The sequence below is a fragment of the Filicampus tigris genome, chromosome 11 (assembly GCF_054856515.1).
Source record: "Filicampus tigris isolate MCC_2025a chromosome 11, RoL_Ftig_1.0, whole genome shotgun sequence".
Taxonomy (NCBI): domain Eukaryota; kingdom Metazoa; phylum Chordata; class Actinopteri; order Syngnathiformes; family Syngnathidae; genus Filicampus; species Filicampus tigris.
Window position 1 is genome coordinate 22,576,433 of NC_141227.1, and position 24,299 is coordinate 22,600,731.

At 45.0% G+C, this 24,299-nt stretch overlaps 2 protein-coding genes across 6 annotated transcripts; one reads left to right on the plus strand and one right to left on the minus strand.

Annotated features, from left to right (window-relative positions):
* Positions 1-827: 827 nt before the first annotated feature.
* On the minus strand, positions 828-15,402 carry pgbd5 (piggyBac transposable element derived 5). The gene is made up of 7 exons (XM_086044568.1): positions 14,770-15,402; positions 9,946-10,376; positions 7,807-7,941; positions 6,709-6,889; positions 5,631-5,828; positions 4,987-5,092; positions 828-4,802 (listed from the first exon to the last, which is right to left on the minus strand). Exons 1-7 carry the CDS (start codon positions 15,191-15,193, stop codon positions 4,607-4,609), a joined length of 1,671 nt encoding a protein of 556 aa, XP_085900694.1. The 5' UTR covers positions 15,194-15,402; the 3' UTR covers positions 828-4,606.
* On the plus strand, positions 3,193-24,223 carry cog2 (component of oligomeric golgi complex 2). Of its 5 annotated transcripts, none has more exons than XM_086044567.1 (19): positions 3,193-3,211; positions 16,746-16,810; positions 16,980-17,141; positions 17,850-17,915; positions 17,989-18,069; positions 18,174-18,277; positions 18,536-18,644; positions 18,716-18,895; positions 18,997-19,121; positions 19,703-19,829; positions 19,906-20,045; positions 20,258-20,319; positions 21,241-21,392; positions 21,464-21,649; positions 21,974-22,046; positions 22,131-22,273; positions 22,399-22,538; positions 23,095-23,299; positions 23,862-24,223. In XM_086044567.1, the coding sequence occupies exons 2-19, from the start codon at positions 16,754-16,756 to the stop codon at positions 23,958-23,960; spliced, it is 2,211 nt and encodes a 736-aa protein (XP_085900693.1). In that variant the 5' UTR covers positions 3,193-3,211; positions 16,746-16,753; the 3' UTR covers positions 23,961-24,223. The 5 variants fall into 5 exon arrangements, with proteins under 5 accessions (XP_085900693.1, XP_085900692.1, XP_085900690.1 ...); XM_086044566.1 differs by lacking the exon at positions 3,193-3,211 and adding an exon at positions 14,983-15,419; XM_086044564.1 differs by lacking the exon at positions 3,193-3,211 and adding an exon at positions 14,983-15,402 and having other exon boundaries at positions 23,862-24,222.
* Positions 24,224-24,299: the final 76 nt, after the last annotated feature.

Genomic DNA, 24,299 nt, shown 5'->3' on the forward strand with positions numbered 1-24,299 from the left:
GTTGAGTATGACTACTAATTGAATTTTCAATTCCAAAAGTGAAACTTGTATATTGTACAGATTCACTACACACGATTGTATTTGATATTACAGCTAAATTCACCATCTCAAGCCCGTCTGCGATTCACGTGACATTTTTAACCTTGCCGCCAACAGCATCCACGAGTAATTGACACCCTTAATAAGGTTTAGAATTGCCCGTGAAGGCCACGAGGTGTAGAAAAGCACTACTTTTGTCTAAATAAAGCTACTGCAACGCGGTTCATTCATTGGCCCCAATATGACCTGGGCGCAAACCAGTGTACAGATGAAAAAAAAAATCTTTAAATACATTAGCAAATGACGAAGCGTGGATATTAATGCATTCACTGTATATGTTAGCATTAAGCTAGTGGACTTTTGTTACTTTGGTTGAATATTTTGTTTGAGTACAGTATGGGGTACATTTTTTTGAATTCTGTTTTGCCGTATGCTTTGTTTGTATCTGTTGCTGTTCTGTGTGTTATGGTAGCAGCCGTTTGAAGGTTTATGATTACCGCAACATCTACACTCATTTCTGTTAGCCGTCGATGCCGTTTTGCATTAGAAGCTACTGTGCTAGCATTAAGCAAGCGGACTTTCGTCAGATCAAATTACGTGGTTTAGTTGTACATTTAGGTGTTTATACAATGTTTTCATTTTAATCAAATCAAGCAAGCAAAGGGGTGAAACTACTTAAAATGTTTATGTATGCTCTCCCTATATTTCAGATTTTCACCAATTGCAACGTAAGCTCGCTATACTGTAAATAAGACTTTTTTTTTTTAAAAAAGACAGTGGGACAAGAATCTCGTACAACTCATCACCACACACATTTCTGAAATTTATTTGGTCCAGTTATTGTACATATTTCAACCCAATGTCAACAATACATGCACACACACACACACACACCCACACACACCCACACACACCTGTCGGGCTCATCAGTTGCATGAGGGAAACACTTTTTTTTTTTTTTTTTAAACAACCTTTACCACCTTATTTTTTTTTCACCTCTACGTGGCTGCTAAGATGTCATAACATTGAAGTCTACTTGATATCGATAGCACCAAGTTGTGAGTTAAATAAGTCCACCAAGTGTATGTGTGTTAGTTCTGCTATCAATAATGTCATGTCGAGTGCAGTTAGTAAGTTAGCCATGGCGACCTGAGCTCACTCTTATTTCATCATCAGAGCTGATTATGACACGTCTCTACTGACTCGGTGGACATTTGGATGAAGCACTGCACAGATAAACGCACACACACATTTCACATCACGTGGACATCTTCTCATACCGCACGGCGAGGGTGAGTTATTTGCTCATCATCTTGTGATCCTCTTCAAGGATATTAAACTGCAAGTGTCAAGCACAGTTTCGTCCAACACATTCATTTAGTTTGGATGGGACGCAAATCAAAAAGGAGAGGCACTACATGTATACGATAGATGTGAGGGATTATTACAGCACGGGAACGAGTCACATTTTTCAGCCACTAGAGTTGAAAGATGGACCTTTTGGAGCTCGATGAACAAAAACGTGCTTTCAAAAAGGGGGGTGATATGAGTTGTGATAAAGAGCAGTCGGAAGCGCTGACCTCCATTTGCAACCTAAATTGTCATTTTTGCTCCATCAGATTGTTTCAGTTTATTCCCAGAAGTCTATTCCTTTTCATTTGATAGTGTTTCTCTTGGCCGCATTACTTCCACTACACGAGGATGTTGGATTTTTTTTTTTTTTTTTTTTTTTTCCCCCCTCCAATCAGATTTCAGCCTCATGTGTTGCCATTTCAATCTAATCTGGCCAGGCAGGGCCATAAGAATCACTGGTATTACTGGCAGATCTAATTTGAACTAACTAATGTAATGTTAATTCAACAATTTCAAATTTATCTTCACGGGACCAGTAAGCTTAATGACGTCGGCATTTTTCCATCCCCTCCTTGGTTGGTCAGTGCAAAATTTGTTTCAGCCAAGTTGGACTATCGAGACATTTCCCCACACATTAACACATCTTAATAATTAGAATGTATTCTATTGGAACATTTTAGGTTTTTGTCATGTTATTGATAAATATAGATTCTAAACTGCTCCCAACAAAAAAAAAGTTAATAAAATGTTGCTCTAGGCCTCACCAAAATGTTTTGTGTCTATTAAGCCACAGTGAATGGTAAACATACACACGTTAAATGACAAAGACAGCTCTTGAAATACGCTAAGCAGCTGGTCACAAAGTCTTATGTTAGTGCTAATGCTAATGCTAACTCTCGCGTATGAATATTAGTGCCTGCTGATGTAATCTGGGGGTGGCCGTGGTTATTTCAGGCCAGTGAAGCGGCTGAAGCTTCGACAACGCTTTAGTCAACCGACACGTTACCTACAGTTTGTTTAAACGCAACTTTTGTGTCTGTGGCTTGTGTTTAACATTGCGGTGAAGGTTACTGAGGCGGGACATTTTAGTAGTTCACACATACGCTCGCACACATACACAAGTGACGACAACCTTGCTTTGGATTAGCGATTTAAAAAAAAAAAAAAAAAAAAAAAAATGACAATCTCGAGTCTTTGTAAACAAAATAGAAACACACTAAAAGTACGGTGACGACTTGATTACAGCTAATTGATTGGCTTAATTCTATATGTACACAATCTTTCATTGTCATTGATAACATCCACTTCATTGGTTCACACTTAGATAAGTCACCGCTGGATTTGGAAGTGTGAGTGCAAAAAAATTGGTTACAACATTTCCTGGAACAACACATTATAGTATTTAAAGGGGGGACATTATGGAAAATGTGTTTTTTAATTTCATGTATACAAATAATCGGGTCTCTGGTCTACCCACCTAGCATGTGTGCAATTATCTCATTCACTGCCAAACATTTTCAGACCCTCTTTTATCCTAACGTTTGGAAAAAATATATAAATAAATTCCTGGGATTGAATGGCTGGAGTGTGAAAAGACAAGTAAATTCGTCATTGGCAGTGAATGAGTTAAACAACCAGTAAATCTGGTTATTTGCCCATTTGTGAAAATGTGTCTGTAAGCAACCCATTCTGCACTTTCTCCAGCCCATGACATGATCATCTACGCCGAGTGAAGATCTAGAGACACTTTCAAGCAACAGCATCCCCCCCCCCCTCCCCCGAGTGTGCGCCGCCCTTCCCATCATGTAAAAGCCAAAAGGTAAGCAGAGCTGCAAAGAGTTTTGTTGGATGTGCATATTAGAATTCTTGAGGTGTATTGACAAAAGCTATCAAGACATTTGGGAACAGTTTCAAGTGATGACAAAAAATGTGTATGTGTCTTCTTTCTTATTTAAATCACTGCGCTGGACAAGCTAGTGTTTGTTGCCGAGCAAAATCTTTACCGAAAAGATTAGGAACAGTTTTTCTTGTAAAATTATTAAATGCTATTTTTGGGAGTTAGGTGACATCCTTGTCTGCAAAATGAGTCAAATTTTCACATTGTAACACAAAGACATGATACAGAATGCTATCTCTGTAGAAATTGCTTCTGAATGCTGAAAAGTGGATGCGGAATTTCAATTCTGAGAAATTAATTGAATTGTTGAAATTTAGAGTGTGAGACTCAAAAGTTGGTCTGGTTGGAATCGGTCAAGAAATGTGAAAGGGGGAGGTAAATACATACAAATCCCTCTTAACTTAATTTGTAGATTTGGTGAATGTCATAAAAAGATCTACTGAATGAGCTGAATATTTTCAAGTTAGAATGGGTCAAGAAATGTGGAATGAGGAGGTCAATATTTCAAATCTGTCTTCATGTGGGAGTTTAGAAAATTTGGGGGTTTCGGAATTATTAACAGAATTGGAATGGTTGAACCGGTCGAGGAACGTGCAAGGAGGAGACAAATATCACATAATTATGGGGATTTTATTGGAAGAATTAGTGCGTTTTAGTGTGAAAAGTGAGGACTTTTTGGTCATGTGGGAAAGTGGAAAATAGTTCCCAAGATGTTCTGAATGAGCTGAACAGTTTGAATTCTTGGAATGGGAAAGATGGGGAACGTTTTTCTTAAATGTCTCATTCACTTGAGTGTTTTTTTTCGTGGGGTTGGAAAATGTGGAATTGTGGGAAAAGTGGGAATTTTTGGAAAGTGAAAAAATGTCTCCCAAATGTCCTGATTTTTCTGAATCTTTTGAATGGTTTGAATCGGTTGAGAAATATGGAAGGAGTGGTAAAAAAAGAAAGTGCTAGAAATGAAAATAAAAAAGGATTTTAGTGTACGATAACTTGGGAGTATGTGTCCTCGGCATTTAATAATCAAAAATGGGAATGTGTTGGTCTCGGAAGCTTGAACACTGACGCGATCCGGTTTTAACAAATAAATCATCATAGCCACCACCCCTCCTCATCCCCATCCGGCGACTTCTCCTGCTGCAGAAGTGATGTTATATATTATTTACAACCTAAACGGACCCGAGGACGAGTTGGCACTGCTTGAGCGTGGTGACGCACAGTCTGTACAGACGGGAGGAAGCGTGTGAATGTGAATGTGAGTGCAAATGTCGGGCAGGGGGGGCGGGGGGGAGGGGGGTGTGAAAGGGCCCGCTCGTCTCCTCACGGCGTGGGCGAGTCGTCGTCCACGTCCAGCAGCTCCTTCACCAGTCTCTCTCCGAACTGCGCCCGGCTGTAGCGTTTGGCGGCGTAGGCGTCGGACATCTTGTAGAGGACGTAGGCGTTGTTGATGGCGATGCTGATGCTCAGCCAGAACACTTGCTGCCACGTCTTGTTGGGCTTGTGGAAGATGAAGTACCTGAAAGCACACACGGACGCACGCAGAGTCAATAGGACGCTTCATTAGGGACTGTTTTTTTTGTTTGTTTTTTTTTTTTAAACGACTGAGCGAGGAAACTATTCATTTTGCACGTGAGGCGAGACGCCTCGACGAATATTTTCCAATACGCAAAGGAGTTCATTTTTTGCTCAGGCACACATACTTGCTGAACTTGTCGTCGTATTTGCAGATATAGCTGAGGTGCGCGGCGAAGGCCTCCACCGCCAGGGGACACGGAACCTCGCCGCTTTTCCTCTTGATGATCAAACCTGACAAAAAATACGCGTGCAACCAAGTCAAGTCAAAGTTTGGAGTGATTAGTACACACAGCCAGGGTCCTTCGTTAGGCCTTTTTGGGTGGTGGCCCTGTCAAATGGGGAAAACGGATAAACTGCACCAATACTAATTCCAAAGAAGTTGTGTACAACCTCGATGTACCTGTCAGCATTAATGGTGCCTTCACAGATATGCAAATACGGACACTTAACATGACCACATACCATCACAGATGCTGGCTTTTGAACTTTATGTGAATACAAATCCAAACGGTCTTTTTCCTCGGTGGCCCAGGGGACACGACGCTCATGATGTGGACTCGTCAGACCGCAGCGCGCTTTTCCACTTTGCGTCAGTCCATCTCAGACAAGACCCAGAAAAGCCGTTGTTTTTGTCTTGTTGATATATAGCCGACAGTGGTTTTCGAAAAAAAAAAGAACCCTCCCAACTTCATCGGAGTTGGGCTTCGTGCGAATAAACTAAGCTACGCACTTGATGGTGAAAAAGTGGAGTTTTGCTGGCGGCGCCTACCTTGTTTCGTGGGCGAGTAGGCGTTGGTGAGGAACCTGAAGTGTCCCTTGTTGTACCAGCTGATGAGCGACATGCTGCCTTGCATCATCACCCGCCACTGGCCGCGCTGCGCCGGCGTGGAGCTGCACACCAGCATGCTCTGGGGCAGGCCCGTGCAGTCGCTCTTCCTGGTGCTCAGCAGACCGCAGCAGTAAATGTCTGCACAGGGACACAAGCGCACTGACGCAGCCGGAAAAAAGGGCGGCCATTTGCTTTCGTGCAGCCGTCGTACGGCTTTTGCGTCCCCCGTCCCTTCATTTCTGCCCGCTCCTCTCATTCATCCAGCCTGCTCGAGTCGCGGCGGGATTGGCAAACGAGCGCTGAAGTGGAGCTTTTGTCTGCTCTCATTAGGATGACAAAATATTGATCATATCTTCAGACTTTTATTTGTCTTGAGGCTGCAGCTCAGCCAAATTGAGTTTTAAATGTCTTGTCTCTTGTGTGCAATGCAAAAAGCTCACAAAGCTCACTGAACAATGGTTTTTGTTTTTTGGTTTTTTTTTTGCACTTCTGCTGAATCACTTGATTCTAATCTTATCCGAGCAGCACACTGACCCACATGGACACCCCCCCCAAAAAAACGTTTGCCTAAATGACGGCGAACATCGCAGAAATGTGGCGTCAAATTGCCTGAAGAATTTTTAGCATCACTGAAGTCATTCTGAAAACATTTGCCAACGGACAATACAAGAGTCTTCTATCTTACTTTTCAATGGTTGGTCACTTGACCCTGGACATTTGAGGAAACTAGTTGGCACTTTACTTTCATTTTCCAATCAAGAAAATGCATAATTTGCTTCAATACATTTCTAGCAATAAGCAACATTTCTAATGACTGCAACCCACCCTTTCCATAAGAAAACTGCTTTTACTTTATTAATATGTTTCCTCGTGCGGCTGTATTTGCACCGCATTGTACTTTGATGTACGGTAGCTCAGAGGTCACCAACCTTTTTGAACTCTACTAGTTACATGAGTGCTCCGTGCATGTCACGCCATAGTGCAGTTGGAGAACGCCATTCGCGTGCTGAGCACCGACCTTGCTTGCTGAACTCGGCGAAGAGGCCGAGACTAGTGATGGACGGCCCCGTGAAGACGATAGTGTTCTTGCCGGAGATGTTCTGGCACAGCTGCTTGGCCACCAGACTGTGCAGCTGAGGTTTGTTTTTCAGGGCGGCTAGGCCGTCCGCGCCTTGGCCTTCTTTCAGATGAACCGAGATCTGCGCACACAAAGAGGAGGGACGGGACGTCCGTCATCTTGGCTTTTGTTGAGCACGCGCGCTGCATTAGGCGGACTAGCCAACGCGTAGCCTGTCTGTGGCTAGGGTGCGTGTGGCTAATGGAATCTGATCGATACGCTCCATTAACTCATCTTACTTCCCTCTGTCTCGTCGTCAGCGCAAGTCAGAGCAGACACATCAGCTGACTGGTAATCAGTGAGAATTTTATTTATTTTATTTTTTTTGTGCAGTTACAGCTCTATTTTGCTCTGGCTCTTGTTTTGTTTTGGGTGTAATTCCACTCTCGACCACTTGATGGCGGCGTACTGTTTGGTTTGAAACTAAATTTGAATGAACAATGACGATTACTAAACAACACATCCCCTTTAATCCTGATTATTAAAGTACAGTTCAGTTGTATTTCACTTTTAAGTTCAATAATTCAAATCTTGTCTTGAAGAATTTTGTGTTTTAACATTTATCATTTACACAATTTGTATTTAGCTTTAACGTGTAATACATTTTAAATACATCACTAAGTTTTTTTTTTTTGATGAACACTTAGGCCGCTTATGTTCCTATGTGTTTCTCTCAACATTTCTTTGTTCGATGCAATGTTTTGTTGTTTCCACTTCTTGCTGCCTAGATGGGCTGCCATATCAATTGAGCTACCTACAGGGAGGGTTTTGGGGGATTGCACTGTATAACAGCAACCAGCAGAGGGCGCACCAAAGACCCAGCGAGTCTGCGGCCTTGATGGGCTGCTGCTGGAAGTCCACACGTAAAAATTAATTAATAATAGCGTACGCTCATGTTCCTCAACAAGAATCCGTCGGCTGCAGTTTATTTGATTCAAATAAACCCGCACATTGCTTTTTCTTCTGTACCGCGTACAGTACATGTGGCTAACCACCCACCTGACAGATGAATCCGGTGGAGGTGCACTGTCGAACCCAAAGACTGAACTTCCTCTTCTTCCTCTTGCGCTGCTCGCGTTCCGTACAGGTGCTGATGAAAACCGGGTCCTCGTCTATTAGCGGTTCGTGAAGAACCTGCAAAGCAAAATCCCACTTAAACTATTCAAAACAACCACCTGATTGCATCGATAGAGTATTTTTGCCTGGAAAAAAAAAAAAAACACCCTAAAACCCTGTTCTGATATTCTTTTATTATTCATTTGGAAGGTTCCTCCATTTTCTAACGTTGTTATATAATTTCTCTCATGGCTATCCAAGTATCACTTTGGAGAGCATTTGCCTGTTTTGTCTTTTGTCTTCCAAAGTGAGAAATATTTGGGAAAGCGCCTGAGAGGGAGGATTTGCGCTCACACCCTCACTTGTACTGCTGCGTCCAAAAGATGGACTTTAAAGTCTAAACATGGAACGTTACGTAATCCCTCCTTGTCCTGCATGTTTGTCCTGACAGTGGTGCGCTGCCGTGGCTGTTGCCACGGCAACCGCTCCGGTCGGCCGCTTCGTTTGCTCACAACAAAAGTGCCGGTGCTGGTTTGTTGAACATTGTTTGCTCGGATTAGATGCGTCCCATCAGTTTTTCAGCAGGTAATAATCAGCGCGCGAAAGCTGAAGAAAAGGAATGCGTTTAAAGTAGCACAACATCATTTGCATGTGGTTTTCGTCCGTCCTGCGGCTCCTTATGTTGCCTTCTTCCCCTCCATTAACATTTTCCCTGTCAAACACTGAGCTAAGGAGTACAGAGTTATGGATGGCACTTAGTAGCGCAAAAAAATGACATTCAGCAGCCACTAGATTAGGCGCGGCTTCTTAACATAATAAGATCCAACATGATTTTAGAAATAGCTCTCAGTATGGTGCAGTGCGGGGCGGGGCTGCCATCTGGAACCACACTCAATATAAACATATTGTTACATCAATAACACTCTGACAGCGTCAATCCAATCCGAGCAACGGTTAAATCAGCAAATTAATAAGGTGAAACGTCACACTTGAGCTTTCTGGGTCAAATCGAGTGAAGCGGAGAGAGATTTTTGGACAGCCGTGACACCCGCTGGCATGGACGTTTTACGGATAAAATGGGACGGCCTAGATATACGATTCTTCTCCTGACGCAGACGCGCGCATCCGAACGCGATGTGCGGACCGCTCGGATTGACGTTCCTTGCGAGGGACTTAGTTGGCTCGACCTCAATCAAGAGCACATTTCTTTACGTTATCTCGCTTAACCTGAAGTGCAAAGTGCAATTTAATTTTCTCAGCTATTGAGCGGGAATTAAATGTTCTTTCAAAACTGCTTTGCTTCAAAGAGGACAACTTTGGCTTGCTTCCGAACTGCGTTTATTAGGTCTTGGTTAACGCAATGCTTTTTACACCCTCTTGGCCCCCAATGACGCCCCCCCCCCCCCCCCCCCCCCCACACTTTTCACATTCCAGCCATTCAATCCCAGGAATTTATTTATATTTTTTTCAAGAATAATTTTTCCACCCAAAGTCTCGCAAGACTTGCTGGAGTTTCTGAGGTCAATTTTGCTCGACGTTCTCATCCAGAAATGTTTCAACTTGTTTAGGCTAATTCACAGTCCAAGCCTGTTCACTTCATCCAGCAGATGGCGCTGTGGCCCAAAATATGTTCATGTAGTGAATTAGCTGCAAAATTAAATGAATCCATTTTCAATTGAGTTTCTGAAAAGACAGAATCTGTCCTTTGTCTCTGTGCGGGGCAGGGAGCACTCTGCCCGAAGGTGCCGAGGAACCAGCAAGAGTCAATTTGAGCAATTTTTTTTTAGCAGGTTTTGAATTCTGCCGAGCGACAACTACTACTGTTAACGACATGAGCGTGCATGTGAGCAATTTGATTCAAATGTAATAAATACGTAGACGGCAGCATGGCCAAGGAGTGGTTAGCACAACTGCTCGACAGTTCTGAGGTTCAGGGTTCGGATCTACGAAAAATCTCCCGCAATCCCAAAACGTTCGTGTTCGGTTCAGCGCAGACTCCAAATTGTCCACTTAGGTGCGAATGCGGGACTGTCTGTATGTTGAACGGAGAAAATATGTGGATTGGTCGTGCGGCGCACCCACCTGGGTCTGCGAAGGCCTGAAGGTGCAGCTGAAAGCCTGCTGCAGCGAGTCCAGGAAGGGCTGGATCTTGTACAGGCCCTGGTTGCTTCCCTGCGAGGGCCTGAAGGCCACGATGTGGAAGTACTTGAGGATCTTCTCGAAGCGCGCCTGGCTCATCTTCAGCGCGATGCTGCGGTTGCTGAAAAAGCCCGAGCTCCAGATGCTCAGCACCGACTCGCAGTGGTGCACGCTGGTGGACGTGACGAAGCCCAGGAAGGCCTTCATCTCCTGGGCCGTGACGGGACGCCAGCCCTCGTCGGAGCCGAAGCGCTCCTGGAACTTCTTGGCGTACATGTTGGTCTGCGTCACCATGTTTTGGATGCAGTTGTCCGGGACGAAGAGCTGGAAGAAGTCCAGAGCGCTGGCGGTTGCCGGCATCTTCTGAGCGGGGCCTGGAAGGACACATTGGAGAGAAGCAAGTGTCAATCAAAGGGCGGGGGCCCCTTTCTGGTAGGGCTGTCAAAAGATTAATCGCGATTAATCGCAAATACGGACTTTTACTTAAAAAGTCACTTGACAGCTGATTGGAGCTATAATAATTTGCACTCTTTGCACAGCCAAATTCAAATGCCATATTTGTTGTACATCTTTGGTGTATCGTTCAACTGTTGTATTTTACAGGAAAAGAATCGTATTCGAGGGTCAAAGAAAACTATTCGAACAGTCTTTGAATTGAAATATACCCTTTTCCACATGAATTCCTAGCTTTTCCTCAAGTAAATAACGGTTCAAAAAATTGTAATAAATGTAGTTGGAAAATGCGATTAATTGCGATTAATCTTTTGACAGCCCTACTTTCTGGACCCTCTTGGGGAAGGACACCTGGAACCCCTCAAAAAACAGAATGGTGGATAAGCAAAGATACTGAAAACACACTCAGTCTTTATTTAGACATAGTGTTCCCTTGGCATTCGCGATGATACGAGAAGGCACCAAAGCAATACTTTAATATTAGGCAAGGCTTTGGCCTGACAACGAAAACAGCAGCAAATTGCAAACGTGCGGGAACCTTGTCCTCGAAAACTTTGGAGTGTAACATCCCAGTGACAAGCCCGCCCGTCACGCGGCGCAACGACATAGCAGCTTGGGGGTGTGAGGGCAGTTTATTCAACATGACAGCCGTCATCATGTCAAAGTGTGCCGTGGCCGGCTCAGTCACGCGTCACTTTGGTGTAATGACAAGTGCGCTTGCAAAGGGCTTGAAAAATTCTGGGCAATTTCCATGGGAAGGAAGTCCAGCTGGGAGGGGGAGGGTGGGGATTTGGTAGTATTCCAAATTTTCCATGCACACATTTGTGCAAAACAAATAGCTCTATCTTCATTTTTGTATTTCCCTAAATTCGCCTAGAAATTGTCCAACCTTTAAATTCCAGGAATTTTGCAAGCCTAATGACAAGCATCAAATTTGAGATTGAGATTTGCTCCTCCATTATTTCAGGATGAAGCTGGTCCACGCATTTACGATGCAGCGAGTGGCTCAGCACATCATTATCTGTGCGCGCGCGCACACACACACACACACACACACACACTCCATCATTTATCCTTCAGCGGCGTCGGCTAACACACTAGAAAGAGGCTGCCAAGTTTAAGATAACAAGTAAGAGAGCAGCTCGGGTGGCACGAAGGAAGTCGGAAGATGCGGGTGAGCAGCAGGGCGGCGTGAGCACGGAGAACGCGACCGCCCACTCGGCCGATGGCTCCCAATACTTCTGCGTTTGCATTCCATTAGACTTGAAAGCGGCAAGTCGGATCCAGCCATTCCTTGGGACGTGACTCACCGCCGCGTTTTCTTGCTCCTGGCAGGAGCGAGTCAAGAGCAGCAGACGCGGGGGAAGATAATGAAATTATTTGACGTGGGGCTGAGCGAATATGCATTTTGTCCCCTGTGGATCTATCCTTACACAGCCCTGACGGAGCACTTTATGGCGAGCCTCTATGGCTCTACTGGAACAAAGTACTGTGCTTCCATCAGGACATTCATTTGCTAATTTCTCACAGTCTTTATGGACACCTGAACTATGCACAAAGCTGCATTTAGCTGACCTCAATATGGAAACTTGATTGATTTGTCAAACATGTTCATGTAACAGCACGGGAGCGGATCCCAGCTGACTTTGGGCGTATCATCAAAAGTCTGGGCGAGATGTGAGCTGCAACCACCCATTATTTTATTTCATCGATTAATCGTTGCACCTCTAAGAAACTCAACCAATTTCCACCATACTACCGATTTTTCAAGACCAGTGCCTTTGGCCGAAGGGCATCATAACGGGTGGTGTTTCTAAAATGTTGTTTTCTTTTACACCAAATAAATCAACACCATATGTCTCTCTCAAACTCTATTTTGGGATGTCATTCCAGTTGTCAAATGTTGTGGCTTAACCACCTGTAATATTTATACATCATCGCTGTTCGGCGGACCTTTTCTGCTTGTGTGACATGCACTCTTTTTATGATATTATTTGCAACTGTGTGCATTTCGAGCACATTGCATAACAGACGACAGTCAAAACACAGCATACGGAGGGAGGACAGCCGTAATCTCTTAAGAGCAAATAAATAATCAGTCTTTTAAATCCCCGACAACATCACGAGAAAGCGGTTACGTCACGTCACACTGTAATCTTCCTCCGTCACCCTCGCGCGGCCCCGAGATGAAGATAAGAAGAAAACTTCACCCGGAGTAGGCCTAATTCTTTAAAAAAAATAAAAATAAATAAATGGGAACATCCAAAAACCTGGAATGCTTTCAAACTGCTGCTTCCAAGCCAAGTGGGAACCAGATGGAGTTTTAAAGCGGGAGCGACTTGATTTGTGGCTTTTTGACGGCAGCGGGTGATTTATGTACACGGCGCACAGCCTCCTGTGGCGGCAGGCTGTCACATCAATGCCAGTCAGCTGGTGAAAAAGACCAGGCAGGATGCCCACCTGCTCCGCACTCACTTCAACGGCAGGAGAAACTCATCGAGAAACGTCGCCCTGAAGAGCAACGAGCCGGCACGCCTTGGCCATTTGAGGTTTGGGGAGGGCGGGACTATGATGTCGGCCGGCGGACGACCGCGCCCCACAGCGCCTGCGCAAGTACACAAGAATGCTGCGCGTACACCACACACCTGCTGCGTCTCCGTCAAGCAAACAGGAGCAGGATGTAAAGCATCCTGGAAAAACTTTGAATATCCGGCCAGCCGCGCATCCGATTTCTTTAGCGGTTGTCCTCATTAGGGTCAATATCGGGGAAGATGGAGCCTCTCGTAGGCGACTTCAAGGGGGAAGTCGACGCAAACATATTTGAAACGGGGCATTCTGATAAATATAGCGTTTGTGGAATATGAGTTAATCCACTCGTTTTTAGACGTCTCTGGGGGCGGCCATTTTGTCATTTCTGTCGACTGAAAATGACATCACAGTTACTCAGGGCTCAGATAACAACCAATCATGGCTCGGCTTCAGGAAACGGGTGAGCCGTGATCGGTCTGTAGTTGTGATGTCATTTTCAGTCGACAGAAGTGACAAAATGGCCGCCCCCAGAGATGGCTAAAAAAAGGGTTGGATTTTGCTGCTTAAACTCGTATTTCCACAAACCTAATATGAATCGGAATGCCGCGTTTCGACGGGTAGCCGATCAGGTATCCCTCTTGTTGGGATCGGCTGCAGCTCACCCACAAGCTTAATGAGGAGAAGGACAAGAATCCCACAGTCTGTCTTCTAGATTCTTCTCTGCATTCCAATTCCGCAAGTAAACCAAAGCAGAATCTCTGTGCTAGTTTGGCGATGGCCAAACAACAGCTGCTTTAAATGTCATAAAGTGGGGAAAAAAAGGAAGAAAGAGACACCATTTTAGCTCCTTGTTGAAATGTCAAGTACCGCTGCCACACAGAATGAGAGCGTAGCCCAAATCAAATGTGTGCACACCAAAAAGGACTCCCGCTGCAGTGTGTCTCCACAAGACAATGATTGCTACGTTTCCCCACGCTGCCAGCAACGGCGCAATGTGTCAACAAGTCGTCATTTACGCCAACTTCAGCTGCAGTGTGCTGCGCTGGACTGCACACCCCGATTCCCTGACACCGCACTACGACTACTAAAATGATGGCGCACAATGTATCCATTTTCAATAGTGCTTGACCTGATTAGGACGGCGGGCCAGGTGGAGCCTATCTCAGGTGATCCTCGACCGGTCGCCGGCCAATCCCAGGGCACATGAGACAAACGCCTTCACGGCTAGAGTAAATTCAGAGTCTTCAGTGAACCTACGTGCGTGTTTTTAGGACGGTGCGAGGAAACCGGAGTCCCCAGAGAAAACACAAGCAACCGGGCCATGTGAACCCGGAACGTTAAGACTGTGATGCAAACACTGTACCCACTTGCCGGCAATGCACAATGTCAAAAATGAATCAAAATGAATAGCATTTCATATTAATAATGTCCTCTCAGCCCTGCATTAACTCATCAATGTGGTGTAGTTCCACAACAGATGTCAAACTACTATAGCTCTCGCTGTTATGCAGTCTTGTACACCACCCTTTTTTTTCTATTTATTTCCATTTAATGCAATATATGACTGCATATGCCAGGGGGGACCGCGCAGCATGCACGCATGCAACAACATGAAGTATCAGAGCATCAAAGGAGCAATTAATGATGCAGTGTCATCCTGCCACCCCCCCCCCCCAACACACACAGATGTAAAACGAGCTACAGTTTCCATCGTGATGCTGAATGGGCCGTCATAAAACATGATAGCGGTGCGAGTGACAAGTGACCTTCCTCATCCCTCCTCACCGTAAGAGCCTTTAAACGGCGGTACGGTGACATCCTGCAGGGTCTCCGTCCAGCCCTCCTCCTCGGCTTGGCTCCGGGACAGAGCACCGGGCGGACCGGGGCTGCCTCCCCTTGCTCCCCCGCCGTGTGAGCTCTCTCTGTCGGCCCGTCTCTGGTGGTGGTGGTGGAAGTGGTGGGGATGGTGGTGGTGGTGGTGGTGGTATTGCTGCTGCTGCTGCTGCTGCTGCTGCTGCTGGATGTGTTCCTCCTCGCCGGCCTCGGCCATGTAGTTGTCCGAGTCGGAGTCTCCGGAGGTGCTATAGAACGGGTTGTCGCTGCTGTCGTCCCCGGACTCACCGAACACGTCGTCGGATATCTGCAGGCTCTCGTAGCGGGAGCGGGCCGCTTCCAGGAGGGACAGCGCCTTCCGGCCGCACTCCGCCATCTCGCTCCCTCTGCGGCGGCGCTGGTGCTCGGATCAGCCACTCGCTCCTTCCTCCCTCTCGCCCTCCTACGCGGAAATCGTCACGATCTTGCAGGAAGGCACAGCAAAGCAGGCAACACCTTCCTCTCTTCGGGGATGGATCGGGAGCACCTGTCTCGAGGAGCCGAGGCTGGTCCGCCTCAAGGATTCTGGGACGTTTACGCCTCCTGGTGAGCATAAACTAATGGTGCGTTCATTAAACTGGGAAACGTGAATACTGCTCGAAAATTGTAATCGACCCTTACTACATACAACATCTTCTGCACCCACATCCCAAGTGAAATTTAAAATAGTCCATGAGCAAACTGCAGAAACATACATTTGTTGATCGGTGGTTGTTGTGGAAGATATAATAACCTCATAATTTTCATAACAGAAAATGCCAGTTTTCCTAACCACCTTGCTTGACTCAAACTTGTAAATCTGACTGTATCAGTGCCACGCCAGCAACGAGCCTCACCACACATACAATATTAAATAAAATTGTATTGCCCTCAAAAGTGAAATACAGTATAACTGAAATGTAGTTTGGCGTTGATTCTTTTTCATACCAGAGGAGGGAGCTCACTTTCCAGCAGTTCTCCGAGTGGCACATTTTGAGAGTCACTGATCGTGAATACACTCTTTTAGGGCGTTTACGTGGGCGCTGATATTGTTGCTGCCGGAAGGAAGATCTACCTCACAACAAGACACTTGTTGGGCTTTTTTGAGTGGCTTTTCAAGATGAACCTGTTGAAGTTAAGTTGCGGGTCCTTTTGAATGTTGAAATATTGAGCGTTCACCATTTGTTCGAGAGCATTTTAGGTTCATCCTGACATTTGACCTCAAAGCCCAAGATCACAAACTTTTAAACTGGTGTAGAGCAACTCCTACTTTTTCTTATTCTTTTCTTATTTTTTCTTATTTTTTTCTTATTTCTTACAGGTGTCCCAATTCTGCGAGTGACGTTAAAATGCACTTTTCCCTTGTAAGACTTGAATTCTCTGACTACCCAGTGTTTCCTGAACGCGTCATTTACAACCGACAGTATCCTGTTGAGAGCTGGTGTGGCTTCTCATGCTGCATTGCCTGACAATGTTATAGACTTAGTCGTGGATGATTTATTACCTCCTATAACGTTAGATATAAAAAAGGCTGAAGTCCGAGATTTACGATGATTCATTCATTTGGCACGAGTATATTTACAGTATGCAGTCTGTTTACGCCCATTGCTAGACCGTGTGAACATAAGGATTAATATTAAAGGTTTGTCTTTTTTTTTTTTTGAATACGTATTTTGTTGTGTTATATCTCTAAATCCCTTTGTTTTATAATCCAGACGTTTCCCCTTTTAGGTTTACGATGTCATTGCAGTACCACTCTGCAGTTAATACCGGCACCCTCTTGAGGGCGCTACGGTCATCTAAGCCTAATATTTCTTCTTCGTTGGTCATGTGCCATGTTTGCGGAAGTAACTGCAAACAGTAGCAACTGTCTTCTTGCTCTTGTTTCTTATGTTGTTAATGGTTTGTAGACTTCATCATGAATTTACCAAAGGGCCCCGACTCCCTGTGCTTCGACAAGGACGTTTTTATGAAGGTAAGTTTCGTCTTTGTTAACGTAGTCGATCGTAAATGAGCTGGCTACAGCTACATGGCGAATAGACAGCGGCTACAATGAAAGCCGATGCAAAACGTGATAATGGTCTCTTTCTACAGTTACTGCGTCATCCCGAGAGGCTTTATAGTTGTCGTTTATATGTCCCTAGGATGACTTTGACGTGGACCAGTTCGTGGCCGAGTGTCGGAAGCAGGTGCAGCTGGAGGAGATGAGGGAGGACCTGGAGCTCTACTACAAACTGCTGAAAACAGCCATGGTGGAGCTTATCAACAAGGACTATGCTGACTTTGTCAACCTCTCCACCAATCTGGTGAGCGCTTGCGTTTACGGTTTCTTATAATTTACCGGTTGCCCTCCGCTTTAGCACTGTTTCCAGGTAGAATATGATTCAGTTCAAGTTCCTTAAATTTCTTGTTTTGTAGTTTATGTTATGTTTCTTTTGTTCTTGTTTTACTTTGATGATCCATCCACTATCGAATGCTACCCAGCCTACCATTCTTCTTTCCCCACCGTGGAGCAGGTGCCCTTGCTTCCTGTACTGCAGACAACAACACTGCTACCCCATTCACTTTTGCTTTTCCCCTTTCACCAGGAGTATGTGCCAGTGCTTCCAGAGGTGCACCCAACACCGGCAACACTTTTACATCTGACTAGCTGCAGTTGATACAAATAATTTTATAGTGCAGTAGAGCTACAATTAATACTACTAATCCCAATAGCATACACTAGGGGGTGCACTAATTCAGATATGTTTTTAAGTTCAATAGAGCAAGCCCTTCTCAACACTTGAAAAAAAAAACAGACCAACATGCTGAATGACCAATAGTATCAATTTGTAGAAAAGCCTGAAACTGTCCAAATTTGGATATAGGAGAGTTTGGCCCGATGCTGGTGATATGATAATTCCCTTGACATATAACTTGTTTTGTGACTTGGTGCTATATAATAAAAATTGAATGGAATTATTGCTACTACACCTACCACAGCCTTAAACATGTCTTTGATCATCTTGTCTCAGGTGGGGATGGACAAAGCCCTCAATCAGCTCTCTGTGCCACTTGGACAGCTACGGGAGGAGGTCATGGTATGTCTTTTAGTTCAATACGTAGTTAGCATACTCCTGTTTAAATGAGCACTGATGGATGTTGTCGGTGCAGAGCCTTCGATTGTGCGTCAGCGAGGTGATACAAGCCATAGACACGCAGCTCTCCAAACAGGAAGACCTGCAGAAGAAAAAGGTTTGGGCCTTACATACTTATTCTTATGGAATGATGCGTGCCACCATTTAAAGGTATTGATTTTGAACTATTTTGACTTCATTGCATTCCATTCCGTTTGTCAGGTTTGCGTCCTGAGGCTGATCCAGGTGGTGCGCTCGGTGGAGAAGATTGAGAAAATCCTCAACTCTCAAAACCCCAAGGAGTCCAACTCACTAGAAAGCGACAGGTGTCAAATGTCCTTCCGTATTTTTTCTCGAGCATTTGTCCTCTGAAGGGTCCAGGGGAGCTTCAGCCTGTCCTAGCTGACTTTGGGCTGAACCATTCACAGGCTAAAAAATGCTATAATTTCTATAAAGTCTTAAAAAAAAACCCCTGCTGCTCCTCAAGATTATATTTGCATATATATCTGTAGATAGCTTGACAATAGACAAATCCTATAATAAATGTATGACATCATATGTCTTTTCTCTCTGTCCATGTTCAGCCCCTTGTTAGCGGGTCAGATCCTGGAGAGGATCGCCACCGAGTTCAACCAGCTTCAGTTCCATGCCGTGCAGAGCAAAGGCATGCCCCTGCTGGACAAAATCAGACCCGTAAGCGTTGGTCCAGCTCCGCCGAAAGCGTCCCTGGGTTTGTCTGTAAATGTTTGCGCGGGCCCCTGCAGCGCATCGCGGGCATCACCTCCATGCTGCAGCAGTCCCTGGAGGGTCTGCTCATCGAGGGTCTGCAGACGTCCAACGTGGACATGGTGCGCCACTGCCTCAGGACCTACGCCACCATCGACAAGACACGAGATGCCGAGGCGCTGGTGGGACAAGTGCTGGTCAAACCCTTCATGGATCAGGTACACGTGCTAAAATGTGACAGTTGGGCCACTTGTAAGGCAAGGTACGAGACTCTTGACTATCGGTGTGAGAAGCCTTCCCTTCTGCTTTCTGCCTGTAGGTGATTGTGGAGGAGGTGGTCAAGTCCAGTCTCGATGGTCTTCAGGCGATGTACTCGAGGCTGCTGGAGTTTGTTCCTCATCACTGCAGACTCCTGAGAGAAGTGACCGGAGGAGCCATATCCAGGTTAGTTTTTCATTGACGAAAATGCTTTAAACTGCAAAAAAAACAACAACAACAACAACAACAAAAAACGAAAACTAACTAACACCACATCTTATGATTACAAAACAAACTAAAACTACTGAAAATGTCCTTCTGGGCTTTGTCGATTAATATCATACACAAGCTTTCCGTGTTCATTTTAAATGTTTTAATTTCGGTATTGCTGCACCTCCGTACAGAAGAAGGAAGGTCAAACTGTTGTTTGAGAATTGTAGTTTAGTTTACTTTATTACACAGTACTTGGGGACCTGTTTTTTTTGTTTTTTGTTTTTTTAAATCTTGCGCTTTACAAATACCACATTTATTTAAAAAAAAACGAATAAAAACTCAACTTAAAAAGAGGCATTTTCGAAAAAAACAAACAAACAAACAAACTCTAATTAAAACTAAGTGAATTCATTTTGTGAACGACAATGGAAAACCCCCAAAGTGTTATAACACTGCTTCAAGGAAAAGTATACCGAGTGCGACCTGATTAAAATTCCACACGAGTAGCCAAATTCTTATGTCCCCCCGACATTCGAAACTGCTTCCCTCCCCAGCGACAAAGCAGACATCGTTCCCGGCTACGACTTCTTGGTCAACTCGGTGTGGCCCGAGATGGTGAAAGGCATCGAGGAGAGGCTGTCTTACCTCTTCAACCCCGGAAACCCCGACATCTTCTACGAGGTGCGGCGGACGGCGGGGCAACAAAATGACGTCATTTTACACTTTCCCTCCTCACCTTGGCGTTCTTCATTTCTAGCGTTACAGCGTCAGCACGGAGTTCGTCCGTCGGTTCGAGCGGCAGTGCAGCTCGCAGGCCAGCGTGAGGCGACTCCGAGCGCACCCATCCTACGCCGCCTTCCACAATAAATGGAACCTGCCCGTCTACTTCCAGCTGAGGTAAACCACGTTGCGCAAAACTGATTGTGCGTGGTGGTGATGGTGGAACAAAAGCGAGCAGCTTTTTGGGATCGCTGCGATGGTTCAAATTAGAAGAAAAAAATCCACTGGAGTCCATCCCTTCCAGAAAGTTTCTCCGTATTTGCACATCACATCTGATATAGCACATTGATTCTTTTAACCTTTGTCCTCCTCCCTGAATGCTTTTGCAGGTACAAGGAAATAGCAGGAAGCCTGGAGAACGCCATCAATGACGGATTAGAGGTGGCGCCAGGTGCGTGTCTTGGGTTCCAATTTTTTGGCACTCAGGTGCGATATGCGTCATGCTGGGATCAACAGAATAAACAAAAACAAATGGAATTGAATTTATTCCGATCAGAATCAGGCGTCTTCCAAATGTGGATACGGGATATGAGCATGCGAGTGCAGTTGCACTGTGATCTTCACGTTTACCCTACAAGGGCATGGCAATAGATTCGATTATGCTGCCTTCAGGAGCAGCACAATGTCCTTCGAATTAAAGCAACAACAAAAAATTCTTGTCGTTATTGCATTAAAAAAAAAAAAAATTCATATTAAAATCCAATGTTGGAGAATGCTACAGTAATGCCCCCCATCCATTGTGGAGATTATGCTCCAGACCACCTCCGCAATCAGTGAAATCCGCTATATAGAAATACCCAATTTAAATAATTACACCCAAGGTATGATTTTATTTTTTTTTTTTTTTTTTTTTTATGCATTTACAGCATTTACATATTTTTAAGGTCTTTAAACACGATGTTAAACGAATACGCTTTTAACATAATAATATATTAAGACAGGGCGAGACCATTGGAAAACACCCAAAATATTGTGAAATATCAAATGAACCTCCAGCCGTCGCTTTCTGTAGGCATAAAAAGCAGGATTAAAGACGATTAACATTCAATAATCCCAAAAACATTACAAAACTTAACCGATGTTTGCCCATTTGAAAAGAAACGATTACGGCTGGCCAATTTATCTGTTGGACCCAAGTTCATCACCTCACAATGTATTGCACACCACAAAAAACATATTTAGAAGACACCAAACAATGAGATTTTTTTCCGTTGCATTTTTGCATATCAGTTAATAATAAGTAGATAACACTTGTAATATCTACATTTGTCCACAATAACACTTGGACACGTTTGTATGCGCTTCCACTCAGCCGGCAGCACGTACCACCTCCGGGCGTCGGCGTCGTTGCGGTCTTGCCTGGCGCGCTGCTGGTCCGACAAAGTCTACCTGCCGCCGCTGGCTCATCGCTTCTGGAAGCTCACGCTGCAGCTCTACTCGCGATACGCCACCTTCCTGAACCAGGTCAGCTTTTGGTGACGAGCCGTCAATGGTCATTTCAACAAGAGTCACCGATTGATTGGCTGGGCGAGCAGGCGCTGACCAAGACCACTCCGCCCGAGGTGAGCAAAGAGGCCAGCAGGCCCCTCCCCAGCTCGGCGTCGTCCACCTCCAGCAGGACGTCCGTGGAGGAGACGGGCAGCGAGAGCGGGAGTCCCGCCTCGCTGTCCACCAAGCAGCTGGTCCACATCGCGGCCGACGTGCAAAAACTGCAAGAGCAAGTAAGCAAAATTGTATTTTTTTTTTTTAATACCACACAAAATAGATGCCATTGTCGACAAAATGTAGATTGTCTTCATTTTTAAAAAAAAATGTATTAAAAAAAAAAAAAAAAAATCAACTTAATTTTTTTTAAAATAGTGTATAAAAGTAAATGCACTTAATCACAATAAAATACATACAATTGTAAAATGTGTTAAGTGTTAGAGCGAAATGAAATGGCTGTCAGCAACATCTTGTGGCACTGTCTGATAGGGAAGTAGTGCTTTGCCGCATTAAAAAAAAAAAAATAAATAAATAAAATTGCTCTCCTCATTGTCTTTTAGTTACCGGAAGTGTCGGAAATGGTCAGACAGCGATTACAAGCCATCGGGTTCACAAACTTTGTCATAGTGGAAGGTTAGTTTGACAATAGTTTTGGAGTGAACGTATCATTTGACATGTCGGTCGTTTTAAAATGGTGAGTGTGGTGTTTTCCCCTAGAGGCCTTAGCGGACTGCAAGGCGTGCCTGTCCAGCAGCATCCCCGCCCTCAGCATCCGCATGACCCAACACCTGAGCGAGCGCAGCTGCCGCTTCCTGAAAAGCGCGTCCGAGGTGCCCCGACTCTACCGCAGGACCAATAAGGTCGGTCGCCGGAGCCGCCGCCGCCGCCGCCGCAGTGTGCCAGCCTGACACGATTCTTCTTCTTCTTCTTCTTCGTCTTCTTTTTCTTCTTCTTCTTCGTCTTCGTCTTCTTCTTGTGTGGGCAGGAGGCGCCGGTGCGAGCGTCGGCGTACATGGACAACGCCTTGCGGCCGTTACATCAGCTGCTGAGCGACTCGACGGGCCTGGTGGACGCGGCCACGGCTCGCCAGTGGCTGACAGTCACGCTTTCGGAATTCACGCAGAGGTGAGCGCGCACCTCAACGCAACTTCCTGGAGTCAGCTTTCATTTCAAAACGGCGTATTGTTCTCGTCATAGAAATTCTTTTTTTTTTTTTTTTTTTTTTCCCAAAATTTAAAGAGGAAGTCAACCCAAAACATATTTTTTCAAGAATGTTCTATGCATGCCCACTAGTTGAACATTTCGCCACATTTTGACACCTCCCTTTTTAATAATAACGAATTTATTTTCACACCTTTTTAAAAAAGTTTTTTTTGCCGCTTAACTCATATTTCATATTAATCATATTTGTTTGTTTTGCGTGGTTAAGTCAGGTTTGAAAGGAAAATCATGAACTAAGTTGTACTTTTCATACGGTTTGAAATAAATACATTTATAAATTAGCTAAGTCATTTAGTAAATGTGTCTTAACACGTCTTAAAATAAAATGCATCGATTTAGAAGTTATCATTTTTGTTCGTGAGGTCGAAGAATGAATACAAAGTGTTGAAACAAATCCATATTCTTTGGTCATTAAAGATGACGGTGATGATTTGACGACATGGACGCGTTTGTGCGCTAGGTACTACGAGACCATTTCTGAGGTCCTGAGCTCGGTGAGAAAGATGGAGGAGAGTCTGAAGCGACTGAAGCAGGCCAGGAAGGGAGCCGGAGCCGCCGCCGCCGCCGCCGCCACCAACGCCGCCGCCGCCGCCAACGGCAGCCTGTCGGACGACACCAAGATCCGACTTCAGCTGGCGCTGGATGTGGAGTACTTGGCGGAACAGGTCGGTGACTAACTGACGTCTGCTAGCTTAATGCTAACATCGTGTGTTAAATGCCAAAGACCGGGCTAGCGGAGGCTAGCGTCAATGCCACGGTAATTGGAAACACTCCGACAACTGCTACTTAACGCGCGCGGAGCCGCGACGCAGACGATAACAACAAGTCAACGTTGTGTATTTCAAGAGCAAAATGTTCACGCAAACCATGTCATTTCATCTAATCAAAGTTGAACGTGAAGTGAACCACCACACATTTGCACTTTGCCATTTGCAAACTCAATCATTTGTAGATTTGGACCAAATATGTATCTATGTTTTTACCGACCTTTTATTTGGAAGAAAACGAAAGTTTTTTTTTTTGCTGCCATCTTGTGGCATCTTGGTGCAAAGGAACTTTGGGAGCTTCATTTCCATGAAATTGGCAATTATGAACCTTTTGGTTGTGCACTGGCAGATTTTTGCCATTTGCGAAACTCTTATGGGCCTTGCCTGTATACTGTTAAAAAAAAAAAAAAAAAAAAAATGCGAAGGCTGCCTTCCCACCGACTGTTTGTGTTTCCCTCAGGTGGAGCGGATGGACGTGGAGCCTTCGGACGTCTCCATGTTGTCCAGCCTGCTGGAGCTGGTGAAGGAGGCCCGAGAGCTCGCCGAACACAACGCGTGAAACCACACGCAGGAGGGGGGAAAAAAACTTTGCTGAGGCCGCGAAACCCGACTCACTCACGCACGCACCTCCTCAATCGTGTTGCGCAACATGACTGGACGGAGGAGCAGCAACAGTTTTGTTTGTTTGCGTGTGCGTGTGCATGCAAACGAGCAGACTGGTCATTCTGTGGAGTGCGAGAAATTGCATTTTTCAGCTGCATATTAAAAATCAACTTGTAAAATAACCCTAGTTTGAAGCCCTAACTGAAAACCCTCTTTTGAAACATTTACCCTACTGTTGAACCAAACTCTACAATTTGAAACCCTGCTGCTGTCTTACGTAATGTTTCCACATTGT